The sequence below is a fragment of the Leptonotus elevatus genome, chromosome 10, assembly GCF_054856555.1.
Source record: "Leptonotus elevatus isolate MCC_2025b chromosome 10, RoL_Lele_1.0, whole genome shotgun sequence".
Taxonomy (NCBI): Eukaryota; Metazoa; Chordata; class Actinopteri; order Syngnathiformes; family Syngnathidae; genus Leptonotus; species Leptonotus elevatus.
The window spans coordinates 8,701,874-8,723,824 of record NC_141248.1 but is presented as its reverse complement, the minus strand read 5'-3'; the positions used below and the strand labels follow the sequence as shown (position 1 = coordinate 8,723,824).

General features: G+C 39.9%; 1 protein-coding gene across 15 annotated transcripts in view; it reads left to right on the top strand.

Moving 5' to 3' along the window:
- Positions 1-21,951, top strand: part of foxp1b (forkhead box P1b) — a 188,372-nt gene that overhangs the window by 128,492 nt on the left and 37,929 nt on the right. For 9 of the 15 annotated variants that reach the window (XR_015096313.1, XM_086087384.1, XM_086087381.1 and 6 more), the window contains 3 exons: positions 9,177-9,314; positions 11,495-11,584; positions 15,099-15,261. Coding sequence is in view for 14 of the 15 variants with exons in the window: in XM_086087384.1 (XP_085943510.1) it covers positions 9,177-9,314; positions 11,495-11,584; positions 15,099-15,261 (391 nt within the window). In the remaining variant the exon portion in view is untranslated. Of the gene's footprint in view, positions 1-3,266; positions 3,403-3,533; positions 3,639-3,722; positions 3,895-9,176; positions 9,315-11,494; positions 11,585-15,098; positions 15,262-21,951 lie in introns of those variants that run through there. The other 6 variants (XM_086087387.1, XM_086087389.1, XM_086087391.1 and 3 more) reach the window with 5 other exon arrangements.

Here is a 21,951-nt window from a genome sequence, read left to right as displayed (position 1 = left end):
CAAAATATGTGCTCTTAATATGTTTTCATTTTTGATGATACATTTTTCAATACATCTATAAAAGATCCACTATTCTAACCCAACAACAAGTGTTTGAAGCAAACAAGCAAATAGCCACAAGAACCAACCAGGACAACTTATTTTGTCCTTCCTCCCCCCCCCCCCCCCCCACAACAATCAACTCACTCAGAATGTTAATATTGTTGAGGTGTTATGTCTGTCATGCATATCATTCCAAATCATCAAAAAAAAACGGCCTACTCGCGTTGTAGTATAAGGTAGTATAAGACAGTGTAAGTGCAACTAAGACATGTCTGCCATCTAGTAGTGAATGGTGATATTACAACTTAAAACTGCAGTCAACACCTAGCAGTTCGATACCCGCACATTTATATATTTTTTCTTTTTTTGTGATCAAATATTTTATTTGTATTTTCTTTTTTGTTAACAATACCAATAGTGAGATATGCAATGACAACAAAGAATAGTTAACATTAAACAGACATTACAACAACTTATAAACATCTGACTCAATCCAAACCCAGCCCCTTTGACCTTATAAAAAGAAAAAAAAAGAAAAAGCTACAAAAACAACAGCAGCAACAACAACGTCATATTTTGTAGCTTATAACAATAATGTATACATAAAAAAAAGAATAGAATATATATATTTTTTGCATACCATAAAAGTAAGTTACTGTATTATAGTCATGGCAAATCGCTAAAATTAAATCCCTCTACCTAGTTTGACTTTTATTTGCTCAGCTGCCTCAGTCAAAAATAATGTTTTTTGCTGTTTTGTATTATAGATTTTTTTTCTTTACCATTTTTTTATATTTTGGATTTTCCTATTTTTTCCCATGACCCCCCAATCTCACTGTTTTTGGTGAAAAACATCTATTGAATGTTTGTAAAAAAAAAAAAAAGTGTTCTGTTTCTGGTGGGAAATTAATCAAAGGGCACTCAGAGGGCCAGTTGCCCATTCTTTTTATAGAGCCTCTGTTGGTTATATTGGCAAGCATTTGTCTCTCTAACTAACTCCATGAATAAACAACTATTTGTTTTCTGCACATGGTTCTCATTCCAAACGCTGAGTATGCTTCACTGTATTTTTGTGTTTCTCATCTCCATCAGTACAACTCCTTAAACAACACTAAGGCACTGGTTGGCACACTGGTGATCTTCTATCTTGGCTGCATTTGACTTTTGAGAAGACTTTGTAATTGGAGCTGTATCGTTTTCTTTAGCCAGAGCGGAGCAGGGCTGAGCCTAACCAGGCATTACAGTACTTTCACTTTAACTCAAGCAGGAAATGGGAGTGTTTTATAATGCAATTCACTCTGTCATGGGCACAAACACTCACTACTCCCTGAAAACTATCACCAGGGATGCAGTCCAAGGTTACTGATGTTTCTCTGCGTGCAGGGGAATAAAATCTATATACCGTGCATCACATCGACACAAAAGTGTAATTATTTTACATGGTGCTGGCACGGAGGCAATGGATTAGAAAGACTGTGTGTGAAGGGGAGATGCTTGAACTGTGTGTCTGCTAAATTTATCACGAGGCCGTTGGGAGTGTTGAAATGAGAACAGTGGCCTATTACTGCTAAGAAGGTGTTTTATTGAGAATACGTCGACATGCCACCCCAGGGAGAATGCTGAGGAAGAAGAGCGCGGCCCTGGCCTCAGCCACCGTGTGTGCGTTTGTGTGCTTTGAGAGCACGCATGCAGCTGTGCGCACACGCCTGTCGTTTTGTGCGAGCTGTCTCGGATACAAAATAAAAGCACCTTCTCCGCCGTTGAATTATTCACTATGACATATATTGGAATTGTCACTTTTAACACTTGAGGTGTCCCGGTCAATAATTGATATAGGCCAGGCCATTTTAGCTGAGCTCATTGTTAGTTATTAGCTGATGAGAGCAGTGGCTTGCCATGCTGATGCTGTGTTTAGCTCTGTTTGTTTTACCGATGTGTTTGCGGACTGGAATGCATCCCGTGAACGTTCCTTCATCCTTGGCTGAGGGTTTATAGCTTGTTGATATGTGCGTTTAAACTCACGCTTGCCGCTTGCTGTTTATTGTCACTATAATTAACAAAGTGAGGTGTTAAATCTTTGCTCGTATTCTTTGTTGAATTGATTTATTTGTATTACTGTTAAAATCGGTTTTAATGGCAAGCTTTTATTAGCTTCAGATGTACTCTTGAATGAGTAATTACATGATTCAAGTCAGATTGCTCTGTTAAAAAGAAAAGTTAGACCACATCAGGCTGGCTTTTTCTCCTGCTGTCTTATCCCTTGAGTAGTTTAGCCCAATCTCCAGTAGGTGGCAGAGTTCTATTTTCTTCCCGTCTTGGCTGCTCAGTGACTGCACATGGGTGTTTTTTTTGTTTTTTTTAATAGTGTGACGTTATCACGACAATAATTGCTCTCATTGGGATGCCATTGAATAGATTGCCTGGTAGCAGCAGCGCTCCTTCTTTTTAGTTTTTGAGGGACACAACTGGGAGAAATTAGCATTTTGATTCAGTTCAAATAATCCATGTTCATTTGTATACACTTGATTTTCTGCTCTGATACTCATCAGCTTTAAAAGGACGCAAAGTCATAAACAGAGCTATGAAGACGGCAAAGTCCCGCATGGGAAACTAGAAAAGTGTAAATAACGCAGTGTCAGAGTTGTTTATTCATTTGTTGTTGAGTTGTCTTTTGTTCTGGCACTATAAACATTTCCATTGAGCAGAACAATAAAGGCCTGATAGCTTGGCAAGTTTTCTTTCTTTCCGCTGGATAGCTGTGTTTACTTATCTGTTGTTTAATTAAAGAGCCTCTTGTCTATGGGCTTCCATTGTTTAAATAGCATGGCCAGAGTCCCAGCAGAGGTCAAAGGGTCAACTGTTCCTTTTTTTTTGAATGGACCCCCCACCCGAGACAAAGCCACGGGTTCACCTGCAGCTCAGCCTGCAGCTCCCTATTGTGTGGCCCCATTTGAATTGATGATGTTTAGAGGGATGCTTGCGATTGGTGGAGAAGGGTGTGGTTGATTGGATAGTTTTGTATCTTGTCAGCCTGGGAGTAACCTTGCGCGTGCAATCTGTCTGTATTCCGAAGAAGGTTGGAGACGCTACAGCACAACAGAGCTGGTTCTCAGCCTGCCTGCGTTGACGCTGCCTCGCTCACTCTCTCGCTCTCTCTCTCTCTCTCTCTCTCACTCTCTCTCTCTCTCTCTCTCTCCCACTGTGTGTGTGTGCGTGCGCGTGTGTGTGTGTGTGTGTGTGTTTCTCTCTCTCAGTCTCTCTCTCTCTCTTTCCGTGGCTGCTGTGTTCTCCGCTCTGCTTCACTCCACACCGCGTGGCCCGGCTTTCTGTTTACCCTGCCAGCTAAATGGAGTTTGTCAGGTTAGTCAATATGATTGAGTTCTTTGATGTAGCCCGCGTTCTTGCCTAGAAACTTGACGGTTTAATTGGACCTGGTGAAAATAGAAAAGGGAGCGTATTGTGTGCTTGCTGTTGATGTTGTGTCATTAGAATGGGTTAAATGCTTCACGCAATATTTGCATGAGTGATCCAGAATTGGCAACTTTGCTGTTGAGAAAACTGCGCAGGATTTTTTGACGAGAGAAGCAAACACGCAGGTGTTAAATGCACTTATGTATACTTTGGGTGTGTTTTGGATTTTTATGGAGATGTTTGGAGTAGTTACTTTTACTCGGTTGTGAAGTATGCTTGCTTGTCTGACGTCTACATCTTGCGTCTCATACTCAACTCATTGTAGTCATTTTGTCTCTCTTTTAGTTTTCTTTTACTTTTCGACAGTCAGCTAACCAGTTAAACAAGAATTGGAGCGGTTCCGTATGATGTTTTAATTATGGCGAGTTCCCACAAAAACAGGTGACTGATTTGCTGTCTCTTCTGTAAATGCTGCTGTTGTTGTTTTTAAGCAAAGTCTTTTATTGGTGCTATTTTGTTTGTTGCTTTTCTGAAGATGGATATTCAAAATTTGGAGAAATCTGCCGGCTGTCTATTTGGTCATGACTTAAATGATGATCATCCGGGCTCTGCTTGTTCTTTTTAACTGTAAATGAAATGAAATGAACACAGTTGATATTTAGCTCAATCATTTCAAAATACATTTGAGTCCCGCTGTCGCTCGTATCTTCATGAATACTTTTGTCAAAGTTGTCCTTAGATGTGCGATCACTGAAACATTCTTATCCAATAATATTCAACTTTTGAATGAACTTCTCATTTTCAAAACCATATTTGAGCTTTTACCTCAGTGGTCAGGAAGTGGGTAGGTGGAAAAGTATACGTGGAAAAACTGTGGAGCGGATTGTCAGCTGGTTGAGCAGAATAGAACATCAACAGGGCAACGTGCACTGTAATGCCGCGCAGCTGTGCCGAGCGAGACTCACACTTTGGGAGAGCTGGAGTGCGAGCTGATTGGCCTGACAGTTTGTAATCAAAGTTGATTTATTGTTCATTAGTTGTGCATTAGCCCTTTCATGCAGGGGCGTTATTTGTGCAGTGGCCTGTCAAGAAGAGGGGCTGCCAGCACCTGTCATTTCTTAACTACAACATGGCCAAGCAGATTCGAAGGTGTGTGCCACGAGAGGGGCACGGTCCCCTCGAGTTTACTGGGATATCTTTTACAAATGTGGCCTTTGCTTTGCAGCGGAGCAAGCAAGGCAGAACAGAAGAGCAGAGGCGGGGGAATAGTTTAGCAAACGCGTGTGCCAGCAGCTGCTCCGTGTTGTTCTTCCCTTGATCCCCTCGCACAGAAATGTGTAACTACTACTTCAAAAAAAAAAAAAGAAGAAGCTTTTATTCTGTCTTTTATTGTCACTACTGCTTAGAGAATGTGCTTCTCACTTTTTGATGGGGTCATTTATTCCCCTTGAGATGCTCAGTGATGTAAAGGGTAGACATAGTCGCTGAATGCTCAGGGTGCAGGTGTCAACTTTTTCACCACTCAGCTTCAATAATTTCATAAAAATGACAATATTGACAAGTACTGACAACTTGTTTGTGTGCAGTTTGACTTCATTTCAGAAACATACGAATTAATAAAAATCTTTCAACTGTTAAGAGTTAAGAGGCGACACAATTTGTGTTCTTCTTGTCTGCCGTCATGGAAACAAGGATTAGGTGTTCTTTGCTGGATAGTATAAACAATCAGCACCAGAATGTCAACCATTGTCTTTTGGCTACAGTTTCATTGGAAAGAGATTTATTGGCTGTGATCTTAATTAAATTAATTGACTCAAATTATGTGTTTCAAAGACATGGCGTTGCGCAACTGTGTAGACGCGATGCCGAACAGGAAACGCGTGCACTTCACACCCAAAGATTGTTAAGTCGGCAAAAGATAAAAATAGTGTTGTCCTCTACTATCGTACAGTAATCCCTGAATTTGTAAACCAGTTTCCATGTTTTGAATATTTTCTGGTTGTGCGGTATTAATGCGGAGGTGTGGCAAAAACTTTGATCGAGTGACTCGACATTTGCATCAAAATAGGGAGAATGAAATTAAGTATTTGTTTGTTTGTTTTTCAATACGTTTTTGTACATCTCCATATTTAGTTGATTATTTAGTCAATCTCCTTGTCCCTGAAATGTTAGATCACTGGCATGCTATCTCGTTTTACAATTCATTCTAAAATAACATTTTCATGGTGTGTGTGTGTACGTGTGGGCGCTGGGTGCACCCCGTCATCAGCAGTGGTGAGAACCAGGGTGAGGCACACTACTCAGCTGTTGTTGGGATGAGCTCACCCGCTTTGCCGAGCAGTTTGTTTGTTTAAGTCTAACGGAGGGACCAGCTAAAAAAAAAGAAAAGAAAAAAAGAAGAAGTAGAACGAAGTAAGTCCAAATCCTATTTTATAGACTGACTGCAAAGCTGCGAGTCCTTCTCACAGGAAAACATCTTATTGAAAATAATTGCATTTCAACTCATTTTTGATATTGTTGGATTTGTCTATTTTTTTTTCTTCAGATTTTTGTGGTGAAAATGTATACAGTGTTAATTTTGATTAAAAAGATTCTTGAGGAATGAAATCAAATCTTCATTTCTGACATTTTAATGCAGCAGATGATAGTTAAAATTATAAGTTGCCATGAAAGTCACATCTCCTTGTTATTTTGAGCCAAACGGCAAGTGAAATGTGTGAGCCCGGACCCGTCTCACTGCGACTATGCACCTCTCATATTTGATCCTTTAGTTTTCGTCTGTCGAAAAAAAAAAGTTCTCTTTTTTTTTTCACCTTTTCCTTTACTCGTTTCCACCAGCAGTCGTTCTCTCACTTGATTGGAGGGAGGCGCTCGGTGTCTCAAGCATCTTCATTAACTTGGAATCGCTGGCTCTTGTGGATGTTAGCAGTGTGTCACTTTTTTATATTTCGTATTCGTTGTGAGGTGAAGTCCTCGAGAATCATGGCACATACATTTTGGTGATATGAAATGTTTTGACCATAGATGTCAATCTTGCATTACTAAATATTTTTTTAGTAATTGTATTATTATTTTTTGTTATTATTATTAATAGTAATATATTTATTCTCTATTATTTTATTCGTTTATTTTTTTTAGATTTTCAGAATGTGTTATAATTTTCGGATCGTTTTTGGAAGTTGGGCAAGTGTATACATTGTGTAAATGTGTACGTATATGAGTGTGTGTATTTGTCCAGCAGGCCTGGGGTTATACACTAGATTGCATATGTCAGTCTGCAGCTGTGAGAGAATGTTTAAGGTTTGAATGTTTATGTATGGGAGGCACCTGGAGAGTGCCACACCTTCATGAAATTCATAAACGGCAGCTATTTCTGGCATCCTCAGAATGTCCTGTCTTTTTTTTAACACCTTCATATTTGTGAGTAGATTAGAGCTGGGCTCTTTCGATCCCTTTCGTTATTAGCCCAGCGCCAGCGTCTCTATCTTTAGATAATAATATATTTTTTTGTAAATCATCTGAATTAATCCCTGAGATAACAGAGAGCACCATATGGGAGTACTCCAAATGGCGACTGGCGTCTTGTGTTTGCGTTAAATGGGAATGATACAGAGGCCAGGGCGATATTTTCTAGTTAAAAGTGCTCCCTCCTGCCCCTCCACTCAATAGCGTCCCGTTTGAGGGAGGTTTTCACTCCTTCAGCACAGGATTAAATGGGAGTAGTTACATTGATCAATAGGTTAAGAAGCGTACAATCCCTCTTGCTGCTAATGACCTCAGTCGTATATAGGTAATAAATAGGTAATAAAATGGGAGTCTGTAATAGGCTGTTGCTCAGAGCAGGCTAAAATATCTGTAGTTGCTGTGAGTCAGATGCTGGAAGTCACAGTAAGATATAAAACAAGGTGTAAAGAATTAGGGATAGACTGATTATTGGCTCTGATATTTGGCATTTAGATGAAAATCGGCATCAGCCTTTTAAAAAAAAATATGAAAGCAAATAAGATATCAATTTAAAAGTGGGTTCATTTCTTTCTTTCTTTCTTTCTTTCTTTCATTATTTATTATGTTTTTATTTCTTTTTACTTAGCTCTCTAAGGGATGCTGCTGACATGGAAACACTCTTCTCTTTTTGTTTTAAATTAAAACTAAAATGTTTCACATTTCAGTTACATTAAAATGTGTGTGTGTATATATATATATATATATATATATATATATACACACACACAAAGTATATATAAATATCGGTGCTTGTGTGTAAAAAAATTATAATTTGGTGCGTGGCCTTACTTCCATGCTACTAAACACCTATCTGATGTCATTTTGTCACACACACACTGTCACATTTTTGTACTGTAACAAGAATATACCGGCGGTACACATGTTCTCGAAATGACAAATCACATTCGTGGCTAGCATGCAGAGTGGATGAATATCAATTACGTTCACATCGCATGTTTAACGTTTGCATGTCAGAAAAATTGGGCCGCCTGCTTGACCTTCAGAATAGTTCATAAAAATTAGTGATGCCAAGAGAAAAAAGACCTTGTAAGAAAATGACTGTGAAATTAGGGAATTAGAAGTGGGGGTGTCTTTGCAGATGACAGGACAAGTCATGTGCAAAACTCAAGATGAACTGCATATTAAGATACAATGGGGGGGGGGGGGGATTAATATTGCATTTTCCTCTTCGACCCCCTGCTACTGCGGAGTAAAAAAAAAAGAAAAAAGAATGTGTTAGTCCTGCATGAAGGTTGAATCTCAGTTATTGGCTCTCGTTTCGTTAAACGGCTTACTGCATGTTACTTGCTAAAGAAAGCATAAGCATTATAATTATGCTGTATTATATAAATGGCCAAACTTTAAATGTTGGAGATATGCAGGTGTTTGTCACTGAAGAAATCTAAATGCATGGCAACATCAAAATGTGCTTAGCGTTAAGTTCCGATACCATTTTGAGTGACCTTGACTGTCAAACGTCAGCTTTTCTGACACCTTAACCCACATTCGCGCACAAACATATTAGTTGCTAAAAGGAGAAAGAAAACACTATCATGTACGTTAAAAAATAATGTATTCTCTCATTCAGATGTCAAGGGAAGGCATTTTTAATGGTATCGCACATGGCAGCATGCATGCAGATAGATGGCGAGTTCCCCGCCACACATGAGCAATTAAGGCACCCCGACAACTGTGGGGTCTTTTTAGTGTCACAACAAATCAGTGAGTTTGAAGAGTTACGCACTCGCACCTTTCAAGAGTTTGTTCGAGGCCTGCATGTTCGTCAGCCTGGCTCCTCCTCCGGGGGCGCTCCATATTGTCACAATAATAGATCCATGTTGACAGCAACTCTAATGAAATGTTCTCACATGACATGTCCTGCGTGTGCGCCGATTTTGGCGTCCTCAGGTATGGCGGATTTGCCATATTTTATAAACGGCAAACACGGAGACGCAGATCATTCTTAATGGTGTCGGGGAGGGGGGGGGGGGGGGGTGCGTGCTAAAGGAATGTTGCTGAAAGCAGGAGGGAGGGATTATGGTTTGCCGTATACTCTGCAGACATGAGCCATCGCTTGCTGTCATCTTCTTTCGTTTTCTCTTTGTTAGCGGGATGGAGTGGCAAAATACATATGCACTTTTGAAGGGGAGTGTTAAAGGCATGCTACTGAAGTTATTGGTAGACACTAAAACATCTTGTGCTTTTTTTTTTCTGTCCAGGTTCCAGTGTCAGTGGCTATGATGACACCTCAAGTGATAACTCCTCAGCAGATGCAGCAGATCCTTCAACAGCAAGTCCTGAGCCCTCAGCAGCTCCAGGTTCTTCTCCAGCAGCAGCAGGCCCTCATGTTACAGCAGGTAGGGTACCGCAAAAGCAAGCATGGTGAAGCAGCATTTAGCTGTTATGCTGCATGCAAATGGAATAAGCTGCCAACGGAAGTGAAGTCAGCCTCAAATGTAAATGTGTTTAAATCCAGGTTAAAAACATTGCTTTTCTCTAGGGAAGTTCAATACCATTTTTTTTTCAGACCGATACCAGTACAAGTACTCAACTCTTGAAAAGTCACTCAAACTGACACCAAGTAGTGATATCACTACACTCTAAAAGGAACATTTTTAACCAATTTAAGATTACAAATGAAACTTAATTTATTATTTTAGATTGGAGTAATTTAGGACTAACTTAATTTAATCGTGTGTTACCACTTGAAGCGATTTTTTTTTAAAGTTAGTTAACAATTCCATTTATAGTGTAGCGGAGTGTAGTACTTTTGATACATCAAATAAAAACACAAAACATAATATTAATGAAAGTCTTATATATCCCAATATGCAATTTTTCCATAAAATTGCATCAAATTAATAGCAATTTTCTATGATCTTTTTGCTATTTCTTCATAAGATGCATATAGCATATAGAACCCACAATATCATGAGGTGTAATAGATAAATATATAAATAAAATGAAAGTAATATCTTGGTGGCTGGAAAAAATCCTGGCCAAAATATGTAATTGTACATCTTATTGGGCATCTGTCAGATATGTATGCCTTTCATTCTTGATTATAAAACGGCCACAAGCGTACTCGCAACAGCAATACTCTGCCGCCGTCGCAAGTACCAATACCATGAAATGAGGCCAAATATCAGCCTGATCCTCATTTCTGGTATCGGTACTTGCCCATCCCTATTTTTCTCCCATACTCTTGATTAAAGCTGCACAATTTGCCCAAAAATTATCTTTACAATAGCCTTTTATTGGACCATTTATGACTGAAACATTTTTAATTAGTACACAGTAAATTCTGTAGAGTTAATTTTATTCTAAACTGAGTCTATTTGGCCCCACTCTAAATAAAGTAAAATTTACACTTGTAAGAGAGCAAAATATTATAAAAAGTATTTTTATTGAGTATGAGAGAATTTGCCTATCACATGAACAAAAACTATTAAAGATGTTTCACTCAGAAATTCTAAGTACATTTTGACAACATTTTTAGTAAAAAAAAAAAAGAAGTTACACAAGGGTTGAAGAATGAACTCTCAACCTTCAGCTTGGTAGACTGCCAGTCTAATACCTGATCTATGCCACTCCTCCGGTTTGCTTATATCCAATAGACCTGAAGTTCTGGGTTTTTTTCCTCAACCCTTGAGTGGCTTTTATTTATTTTTTATTTTAAATCTAAATTTTACTCTATTTAGAGTGGGGCCAAATATACTCAGTTTAGAGTAACCTTTTCTCTGTTCATAATGGGAACTCCTGGCCAATAGTTTTCAGAGGGGATTCGGGTTTGAATTTCCCGCACTCTCTCTGCGGTTGTGACATCATATACGTGTTGTGTACGTGAAGAGGTGAAAATGCAGTTTCATTGTCCAGAAACAGGTGGCTTTAGCGATTCAAAATTTCTGCGTTCAGTAGCTTTAAGGTCTTTTAAACATTTGTATATCCTTTTTTTTCGATTAGTAATTTTAGAAACCTACTTTTATTTCTTTAGTTTCATCTTTTAAAAGTTTTCACATGTCTAAACCAATGAAAACGCATCATTTGGATGATGTCAACACTTCTGGTTCATAATTGGATCTTAACTAACCAATCACAATCGCAAATTGATTTGCATGATGTTCATGTTAAAAATGTTGCGTATAAGCTTGGTAAGTTTACAACACGTTATTATCCTGCCGTCCGCAATAACAACTAAAAACATTAAGAAAAACATTTCCATGTTGCTCTTAATGTGGGAAGAGTCAAAATCAGCACAACAAAAAACAAATTTTGCCCAGCAGAAAAAAATGCGGGCTACTTTGCTTTTCTTTAAATGCTTTTAGGTGTTGTGTCTTTCCTTTTGTGAAGCACATTGAGTTGCCTTGTGTATGAAACGTACTACAGAAATAAAGTTGCCTTTCCTTAGGAATCCATTTAAAATGTTTGCCGTCGGTCTCCATTCGTAAGGCGAATCTGTTTCACGCAAGTGTAGATTTCCTTCCAGCCTCAATTATCCAACCTCTTGTCGCTCATCTCGTTTCTGCCTCTTCTGCAGCAGCAACTCCAAGATTTCTACAAGAAGCAGCAGGAACAGCTCCACCTCCAGCTCCTCCAACAGCATGGAGGCAGCAAACAGAATAAAGAGGTAAAACCGACAACACTGTGTGAAAAGCATTGAGCAGACATGGAAGACATGCGTGCTCCCTCCCTCAAACCCATCTGCCTTCAGACTGTGGTTAAAGCACGGAAGGGGGGGGGGGGGTGTCTAGTGCACCCATGCTCCTGATTAGTATGTCAGACTTTCTGCTTAAATGGCAATGACTAAGTAATGATGCACAGTACCTTGAAAGTTGTATTTCCCCTACTGTCCCCCATATGATATTTTCCTTGCTTTTGATCCTTTCTAAACAAGACGCAACAAAGACGTGAGCGTTCCTGAGAGTCGTGTGCAGGACATAATGAAAGGCAGAGGGGAGGTGGGTGGTGGCAAGAACACGGCGCATATAAATCGGAGAGGCTTTTCTTGGTAATTAACATGGAAATGGCAGCGGACGAGAAGGCATGTAATTGTGAGATATCAGCGCGGCGAGCGCTCCCAGCTTTGTTGTCTGTGTTGAGGTTTTTATTTCTTCCCCCATCGTTCTCGTTTGCACTCTTGTGCTCCCCCCAGTACAGCCGGGCACGCTCGTAGGCAGCAGCTTAATGTGTGCTAATGATTGGCGGATACGAGCATCACTACGGACAAAGCAAATTATTGTGCGGTCAGAAGAAGTTCAAAGACAATCAGGGAATTTTCACTCGTCCCCATTGAGTTGAGTGTTTGCCGAGGAGAGGAAAGCGTCAAAGGGAGCCGGCGTTAAAAGCAGGCGCATCCACGCATGTTGGCGCTCACGTGCCCGCGTGCTGTCAAAGCTCCCAGCTTCAAAGTGGAAGCTCCCTAATTAATGAACTGTGGGCTTCAGTTTGGACAAGTTGCGGCGTGATGCTCCCATAAATCAACATGACAGCGCAGCTCCTCGGCCTCAGATAGGGCCTGTCACTAAGTCGCATCTGATGTAAACACAAGAGGAGCAAGTGAGACAAAAAGAAAGGGGTGGAGGAGGCAAGCAGGGGCAATTGATCAGTTGAATGGAGCACGAGAATAGAAGGGGGGAAAAAAATCACTTTTGAAGCATATTATGTATGATCACAGGAAATAGATGCAGCCCCGTGAGGCTTTCCCTCTCTGCTGTCTCTTTCTCTTTTTTTCTGTGGCATTTCTCGAAGCCATCAAAAGACAGAATAAGAATTATGCTGTGACTCCCCAGCGGCTGCCAGACAATAACCCCCTGTTGTTGCTTTGTGCCCCTTTTTTTTTATTTTAAAGACATCAAAATTTCGTTTTTCAAAGATCTTTAACTTTATATTTGAAGCTCCACAATAAAGGGCTGCCAGTGCCACTCTTTATCATTTGTCAGCGACTATATTTTTCGCTCCCTTGTGCCACTTCTTGTTAACCTCTTATTTGGTCTGTTGGTTCGAATGGTTTTTATGTGTCTGCATGCTGGAAGTGCACAGAAGCCCCTTGTCATCTGACGGGCCTAGAAGATAAAACATGCACAAGGGGAGAGAGTTAAATTAATTTGCAATGCTCAGTGTTTCGTTCTTTCTCTCTCTCCCTTTTTTTTAAGAAAAGCCAACTTCTATTTATTAAGAGTTTTGATGAAAGGCGCCGTTCCCTGTGAACTACCACCCCCGTAGCACGATTCTTTGTATCAGACTGTCAGTGAGGAAGTAGCAGAGGGCAAACCACTAAAGAAACAAGAAACTTCTCTCACACTAATGAAAATGAGAAACCAACCACCTTTCAATTAATCAGGCAGATCATAGAAAATCACAGTCCGTCCGTATCCCAGAATCCTCCCTGGGACCCGTGTCATGTCTTTCTCGTCTCATCTTTTGGATCCGATCACACGTTTCATCTGTCGCTACTGTTCTTCAGACACGAGATCACCCTTTTTTCCCAAATTGCCATAGTTGACCCAATGATATGCCACTTCTCTCATTTTGTCCAAACTCGTGCAAAAGTCCAAAAGGGAGTAGGTGGGGAGGGGCTTGGCAACCTTTCCACATTCATTTTATCTGGCGTTTATTTCCCGAGCTGCGTACAAGTGACCTGGCAGCCGCTTACCGCAGAGACATTTTTGTATGCACTCACTCGTGAGAAGTAAACAAAGTGTGATGTATCCTGTGTTAGCTAACTGGGTGCGGTACACGGCTTGGCACAGCTTTTTAGTGCCCCTTTCTCTCCTCCCACTTGCTCTATCACTCGCCGTGTGTCTGTTTTGCCGATTGCAAAAGAAACACGCTATTTCCTGATCCATAATGTTGTCAAAAACATTTGGTGGACAGCTCGAACAATTTTTGCAGAAGTGTTTCGAAATAACAATGATATTTTCTATGTATGACGCATAAGAGATAAGACAATTGAGAAAATTTTCTTTTTTGTATTATTTGGACTTCCTCTCCATTCTATGAATGTATTTTACGTGTCAGACCGAGCAATTCATCCTTTTCAGTATATTTAAGTGCGCTTTTCGTTACACTATATTTTAGTCATATGTTGCTATCTGAATTATAAATGGCATTAATTCAATCAATGACTCCCCCGTCCAAAAAAACAAAACAAAAAACATTGCATTGTGAAAGAGAGCAAACCATTTTAGCCATTTTCAACACTTTCGATTGCAAGATGATGAAGGGTGTGCTAAGAAAAAAATCGAGCCTCGTTTCAATACACGTATTGATACGAATCAATTTTGCACATTCAGGTTCCTTCCGCATTGCTGAAAACTGATCATTGCTTAGCGGTGCGCACACATTTTGACCAGGCACGGCCAACTGCCGATAAACTAGAAGCGTAATAAAATATTTTTACTTTAATAATAATAATAATAATAATAATAATAATAATAATAATAATAATAATAATAATAATAATAATAATAATAATAATAATAATAATAATAATAATAATAATGTTATATTAGGAGAGGCACGGTGGATGACTGGTTAGCACGGCCGCCTCCCAGTGCAGAGGACGTGAGATCGAGTCCGGGCTTCGGCCTTCCCGGGTGGAGTTTGCATGTTCTCCCCCTGCTTGCGTGGGTTTTGTCCGGGTACTCCGGTTTCCTCCCACATTCCAAAGACATGCATGGCAGGTTAATTGAACACTCCAAATTCTCCATAGGTGTGATTGTGAGTGTGGATGGTTGTTTGTCTCTGTGTGCCCTGCGATTGGCTGGCAACCAGTTCAGGGTGTACCCCGCCTACTGCCTGAAGCCAGCTGGGATAGGCTCCAGCGCCCCCCGAGACCCTTGTGAGGACAAGCGGTTAAGAAAATGGATGGATGTTATATTATATTTTATATAATAATATATTTTAATCATAAAATATTGGCATAGGTATTGTCTTGAAGCTCATACGTCAGGATGCAGGTATGATGATATAATTTTATTATACATGTTCCATTTACTGAAGACTGTTACAAATACACTAAAAGTGTTTGTTTTTTCCTTAATGTGGTCAATTTAGGCAGTATAGTACATTAGAAACAGCTTTAAATATTAACACTGGCTTGAATGAGCGTGTTTTACAAAAGTATGCATGTGTGTCTTCAGCAGCAGGTGTCAGCACAGCAGTTGGCCTTCCAGCAGCAGCTCCTTCAGGTCCAGCAGGTCCAGCAGCAACATCTGCTCAACCTTCAGAGGCAAGGGCTGCTCACGATTCAGCCTGGACAAACGGGCCTGCCACTGCAGTCACTCACGCAGTCACTCACGCACGGTCAGTACAGTAGCCTTTTTTTTCTTCAAAATTATTTAGATCTAAGTGTCTTATGCACTTCACAGTGTGTCCCAGTTGATGTGCACATAACAACATGGCTACAAACAGAGAGTGGTTACAAAAGCCAAGTCAGTGTTGCCAATATAGCAATTTGGTCATTATAGTTAGTGACTTTTTCAACCACTTTGGCGACTATTTTTGAAAAACTCACATTTGAATCCTTCTGAGAAATAGACATGGACATAATCATTTTCCCGCTGTATTCTGTATGTCCGTGACATGTTTCTCTTTTATGTTGAAAATCAGTGATTTATCGTCATATTACAAATTTTTGACCCGGGGTATGTGCTGCAAATAGACCGAGAGGGAGCTGAGCCCTGCAATAAAAACAAAAATAATAATAATAATAAGTTAACTGTCGATTTTATTGTTAAATTGTAGAGCAAATATAACATTTGAATATTTACACACAGAGCTTTTTAAGGGTGATTTTTGGGGGCGTATTAGACACGAGTACGCACATGGGATTTTACGGTATACTGTATAGTCTGTTGAAGCAGAGGAAGTAGGTAACGACCAATCACGGCTCACTTGTTTTCTGGGTTTGGTCACCAAACTGCAAGCGTAAAAAATTGTTTTTAAAGGTATTAATTATACATGGAAAAAAAATAATAATAATGCAAATAATGAAGTTATCAAATTCATTCTGGACAAAATATTAACTTTTTAGTGTTCAAAATGGCTCGAGTCATCCCTTTAATGTTGGTGAGAAAAAAAAGGCTGTTTGGCATCATGTACAAAAAAAGCTAAACTTTTGTAATTGGATTTGTGTGTGTGTGGGGGGGGGGGTCTGAGATTTTTAGTTGGACTGCATTTTGGCCATCCTTAGTGATATGTAATATGAAGAGAAGTTAATCAGATATACAGTGACACCTGTCCAGCCATATCCAAACATGTCCATAAGCAGCTGCATTGCAAAGAACTTAGTCAGGGTGGGATTTATCATTCATAAAGCGTCAGTATGTTTGCTTGTCCGGGAGCCAGCGTGTCTGTTTGGCCAACAAGTTTGTGTCTTTATTTATTCTTTTATTATTTGTGAAGGAGTGGTCGCCTTGTGACAAAAGACGCTGTCGTAAGGTTTTGAGAACATGACATTCACTATTCATTCCCAGCTAAGACAAACAGTTTTGCAATAACAAGATAAGGGTGATTAAAAACAGGAGGGTTCAGAGGTGCTTAGGTAATAGGCACACACAAACACGTTTGTACAGTGGTGTTATTGTTTGGACTGGGTATGGAATCACTCATCCGCTTGCAGGCAATTGCCGTGGGCACAGGCGTGGAGCGCTGCTGTGTTGAGTGTGCTTTGCAGAATTGCTTTGTGTCAGATGTCTGGCAAACAAACACACACCCTTTGAGTAAAGCATTATACGGCTGATATGGACAGATACTGTACTTTTAGTAGCTTTTGCAACTGTCCCACTACATCCTGTTTATACTGTGTCATCATCACAGAAATGAATGCCAGGCAGCCTCACCAGGCGTGCGTGTGCATGTGTGTAAACTTCATTTGTATTTAAAATATATTCAAATTTGGGATGTAAATAAAATGTGTTTTTCATTTCACATTTGCTTTTACCGTATTTACCTTAACTCATTTACTGCCAGCCATTTTCACTGAATCCCCTTTGCTCCCGGCTGTTTTACTGGATTTTGAGTGAATTTGCAAGGCCCACAGAATATTGCTATTTATTGCCTTAAAAACATGGAACCTAGCAAAAGAAAGGTTAGAGTCTCTCTATTCTTTCATCAGAAAAAAAGGTTTGCAGCAATTAGCATTAGAATATCGCTAAGTTTCATCATTATTCACATTGCTGGTGAAAACACTGACAAAAAGAGCTTGTTGCAACATGGCCCTGACTGATCTCTTATACTCTGCTGCCACCTGCGAGCCGTTTTATGAAATAACTACCATTGTTTAAACCACTTATTCATGTCAGAAGCTGCATCAAAGCCTTCTGTATGCTCTAGCATAAATAAATAAATGTGTAAATACGTTTTGGGAAGTGAATGACAAAGTATTTTTTTTTTTAATGTGTTTACACGTTTTTGGGTTTGAATGAGTTAAAAGTATTTTTCGAAATTGTGTTCCAGAGCACTAAAACTTATCCATTAGATTGTAAAGCCAATCTTGTTTTTAATGTGCAAGGATTTCATTAAATTTATGTTAATGACAGAAATGACAATTTTTAGCTCTCTATCAAGTTAATTAAATTACTGTAAAATCCTGTAATAAATAACACTCTTATTTTTCTTGCACAAAAGTGATCCCAAATTGACATAAATCAATATGCTTCACATACGATAATTAAAAGTACAACATTCAAAAGTAGTTACAAACTGATTTTTAAGAGATTTAACAGAAAAGTAAACAAATAAAATATCTATTTTCTTAACCGCTTATTCCTCACAAGAGTCGCAGGGGCGCTGGAGCCTATCCCAGCTGGTTCCGGGCAGAAGGCGGGGTACACCCTGGAGTGATTGCCAGCCAACCCAGGAATAAAAAAATATATAGCTTACTAAAATGTTTAAAATAGCTCACAGTGACAAGATTTTCAAAAAATAGATTTTTAAAAATACTTTGGAAGGCCTTAATAATATGTATGGGAAAAGAGCATTATTTTGAACCTTAATTTCAAAGCATTTACACTTTGATATATTTTGAATCTTTATTCATTCAAATTAGTCATGCTAATAATAAAGAATACCAGCAAATGGGACCGTATTGTACATAAGTACAGAGAAAAAAAATGCTTGGAATTTTTGGGGTAAGTTGAATCCGTTTTCTAAGGTAGCATCTTCATTCATTTTTGTTTGGCTCAACCAGTCAAGCCCTGGTTAGTTTGTCCTCACAATCCATTGATGTTTTACTCGGTGCCTCTGACAGCTGCTACATGACTTAAGCTAGTGTTTCAGTTCCCCCGTTTGTCTTCCTATTCAACACATTTTCTGCTTGACTGTTTGAAGTTATTGATGACCTTTCTGTTTTCCACATCACTTAACTCTTTCATGCATCAGCGGGCTTGGCCTACGCTGCTGTGATCTAATCTACAATATTCGCCTTGCGTTTAGCACTGCGTCGCAAGTGATGACTTGATCTGCTCTATCTGGGCTCCAGTGATCATGGATTCAAACTGAGGCGTGATAAATTGGCACGGCTATCCCACTCGTCATCTGCTCATTATAAAATGTTGCTTTTAATACAATGATTTTGTAAAGCTATTATTGCTTGCGGCCTGCTGTATTGTGTTTTTCGTACATAAAGCTAAGCACTGTTCGTTGACCCAAATTGTTTATACCACGTCTAAATTCTGAGGCAATTGTCTCTGAAAGGTTGAGGGTTGAATGTTGTTGTTTTTGTTCTTCTTTTTTTTTTGAATGGAGGAATAATGCAGGAAATTGGTAAAGAGTGGACATGTGTAAAATGTTACTGAAAGAGATACCAAAAACAAATGCTATCCTCTTGCTATCCTCTTCCTCATTGCAAGCATATCCAGTACTACAAATGCGGTCGTTGATTAGAATGTTTTAGTTAGCAGGGTCCTTAATAATAGGATACTGCTACTACCGATATATAAATATATGTAAATGGTTCGTTCTTGTGGCAGTTCCTTTAAATAATTCATAAAATAATTGTTCATTTTGGCCAGTTTATAAATCATTTGTTGTTGAACTTAATGTTGTTTTATATTCACTATTTTTTAATCATCTGTTTTCAAAAAATCATTCTAAGTTGATATAATTCATGTTTGCCTGTAGATAACAAGTGTCAAACACATTTCGGGTATCCTCCGTATTATCCGTTCCTGTAGCCGTAAATTCTTTTGACGTTAATGTTCAAAGTCTTGGAAGCAGTTAAACGATATCTGTTATAAATTATAACAATTTGCTTGTGAGGATAAAAGCCGCCCCCCCCCACCTCTCGCCGCCACCACATGCGCACACATTTCCACACACGCGTCCTCTTGACCCGATAAGAGAGTTGCCGGTTGTTTTGCTCTCGCATTGCTGAAGGGTTGAATATGTGTTTTCATTTAAATGCAAAACACACACAGCATCTGCACACTGTGGCTCAAATGGCCTGGTGCCCCTTTGAGGTTGTGCTGCAAGAGGGCCAGTTGCCGCACAACATCATTTAAGTTGTCTCCGAGAGGCCAGTGGGACGGTGACAAGACAAATTTGCCGGTAATATGAAAGCAAAGAATGTGGCCAGCCATGAAGTGGCCACAGAACAGCAGCACATCAGGAACAGCGGTGGGGAATACGGCCGACCTGTCAGTGATTGATACGTCCAGCCGTAGGTTACTGGTAATAGTTCCTGCAGCAAGAAGCAGGACATATTTCAGGCCTAGGGGTGCATATCAGCAGGCCAGTGATTACTGCAACATAAACACGGGTGCTGGAAGGTCCCAGCCTGACGGAACAATAAACTAATAGCAATGTCACTGTCCCCCCCCCCAACCCCCACCCCCCCATGACACTGGGACTGTGTGTGAGGAGTAACAGCCCGATTTAAAGAGCCTAGAGCACTAGGGGCCATTTTTTATTTCTAGGATGATGGCCTGCAACTGATGTCATTATGAACCTTAAATCAACTTTCTGCTCGCTTGAACATGGTCACCTGGGTACAGGGGGACAAGGACAGGAAGAGGTTGAAGTGCCGGCCCATCTCTGTGCCAGAGCTACCTGCCGGGGTGAAATTGAGTTGCGAAGCCGGTGATCAATCAAGTGTCCCAACAACATACATTTTTTACATTCTTGTCTGTATTTTGCCATTGTAATGAGTGCAAGAGTTGTGTTGAAAAATGGAAAGAGGAAAGATAAACCAATCCCGCATCGGAAAGGCGGACAAACTGCCGGACCAAGAAAGCGGATTTGACGGATCAATGTCATTATGTCGCACTGTAATCAGATGGAGACATCTGCAAAAGCAACTCGATTGTTCAAACGTGAAAAATAATGTTCGTGAAGAAATTTGTGTCATGACATTTTTTTGTCATTTATGTGAAATCATGAGCCAGAGCTGAAATTTTAGAAGCCTATTTTTGTAAATTGGTGCCTGTGTGCTTGGCGCAAAAAAAGTGCGCATCTTCATTTTTGTGCCGGGGCAAGTCTAGTTTAACGTATTTGTGGCATTCTGATGGATGTGGCTTCCGCACCCCTGGGACATCTCGCAATTTGGTGACAAAAAGTAGATGAGATTTTAGACTTGCAAAAAGCATGTCTGAGTAGTGGCGCAGGTGTAATGCAATTTGGGTGGATTTGATCGAGGCACATGCATACGGATTTGGTGCGCCGCGGACATGTATTTCAATATGACAACAGCATGGGATTATAATTTTTTATATGTATATTATCATTATTACCTTAACTGATTCACTACCAGCCATTTTGACTGAAGCATCCCCCTTCGCTCCCGGCTGTTTTACTGGATTTTGACAGATTTTGCAAGGCCCACAGAATCTTGTGTTCTATTGATATAAAAACATGGAACCTACCAAAAGAAAGATTACAGTCTCTTCTTTCATCACGGAAAGTAGTATATTTGTATCTTTTTCAGCTATTAGCATTACAATATAGCTACGTTTCAACATTATTAACAAACCTGTTTAAAACACTGGGAAAAAGAGCTTGTTGCAACATGGCCCTGTCTGGTCTCTTATACTCTGCTGCACCCTGCTGGTCATTTTTTGGTCAGGTCAGAAGCTGCGTCAAAGATTTCTGTATGCTCTAGCATAAAAAAAAACGTATGAATATGTTTTTGAGAGTGAAGGACAAAGTATTAAACAATTTATTTATACGTTTTTGGGTTTGAATCAGTTAATATTTTAATTGTACCCCTCTGATCGCACGTCACAACTTGAAGGGAGGGAGGGGGATGGTCAGACATAGATGCAGAATCCAGGGGTGTAAGGTGGTGTCCATTTGCCCACGTCACATGGCCAACTACATCATTCGCAAGGGGAAATCTTACAGTTTAACTGTATAAACACATTTTGCGCACACCAATCTCATGCATGGACACCTTTGAATCAATTGCTGCTTCCGCATTGTCAAGCACTGTGTGCACATCCACCGCCCTGTTTTTAATGGGAACATGGGGAGCCGCTTCAATTGGCCAGGAGTTGGCTGCGTTCCATCAACTTGTATCCGCAGTTAGACGCTTTTTCCGCCACATTTGCGCTGAACACGAAAATATGGCGCATAGACTAAAGGCTCCAATCAAAATGGTGAGAGACTAAAACCAAAACGAGACACCTTTGTCCCACTCTGTTACTTCTCTCATCAGCCTACTCGTTCCATTGCGCTTTCATCTGAGTAAACAGTCGTGTCGGGGGTCACCAGGACTACTTGGTAATTGAGCCAGTGTGGGCCGCCCTGTCAAGCACATCGGCTAAAAATACATTGCCCACTGTCACCGGGCACCAAGTGGGGGGAAAATGATTGTTCCTGCTGTCTAAGTGCAGACACAGCCATCAACAGTGACCTTCTCAAAAAGAATATCAAAAAAGAACTTTTGCCTCAATGTCTCTTTTATAACATGAAAAGCTCAATGGAACATTTAGTAATGTAATTGTAAATCAGCAAGCAGGGGATTTGCATGCTAAACACAGGGTGCAATATTAAGCA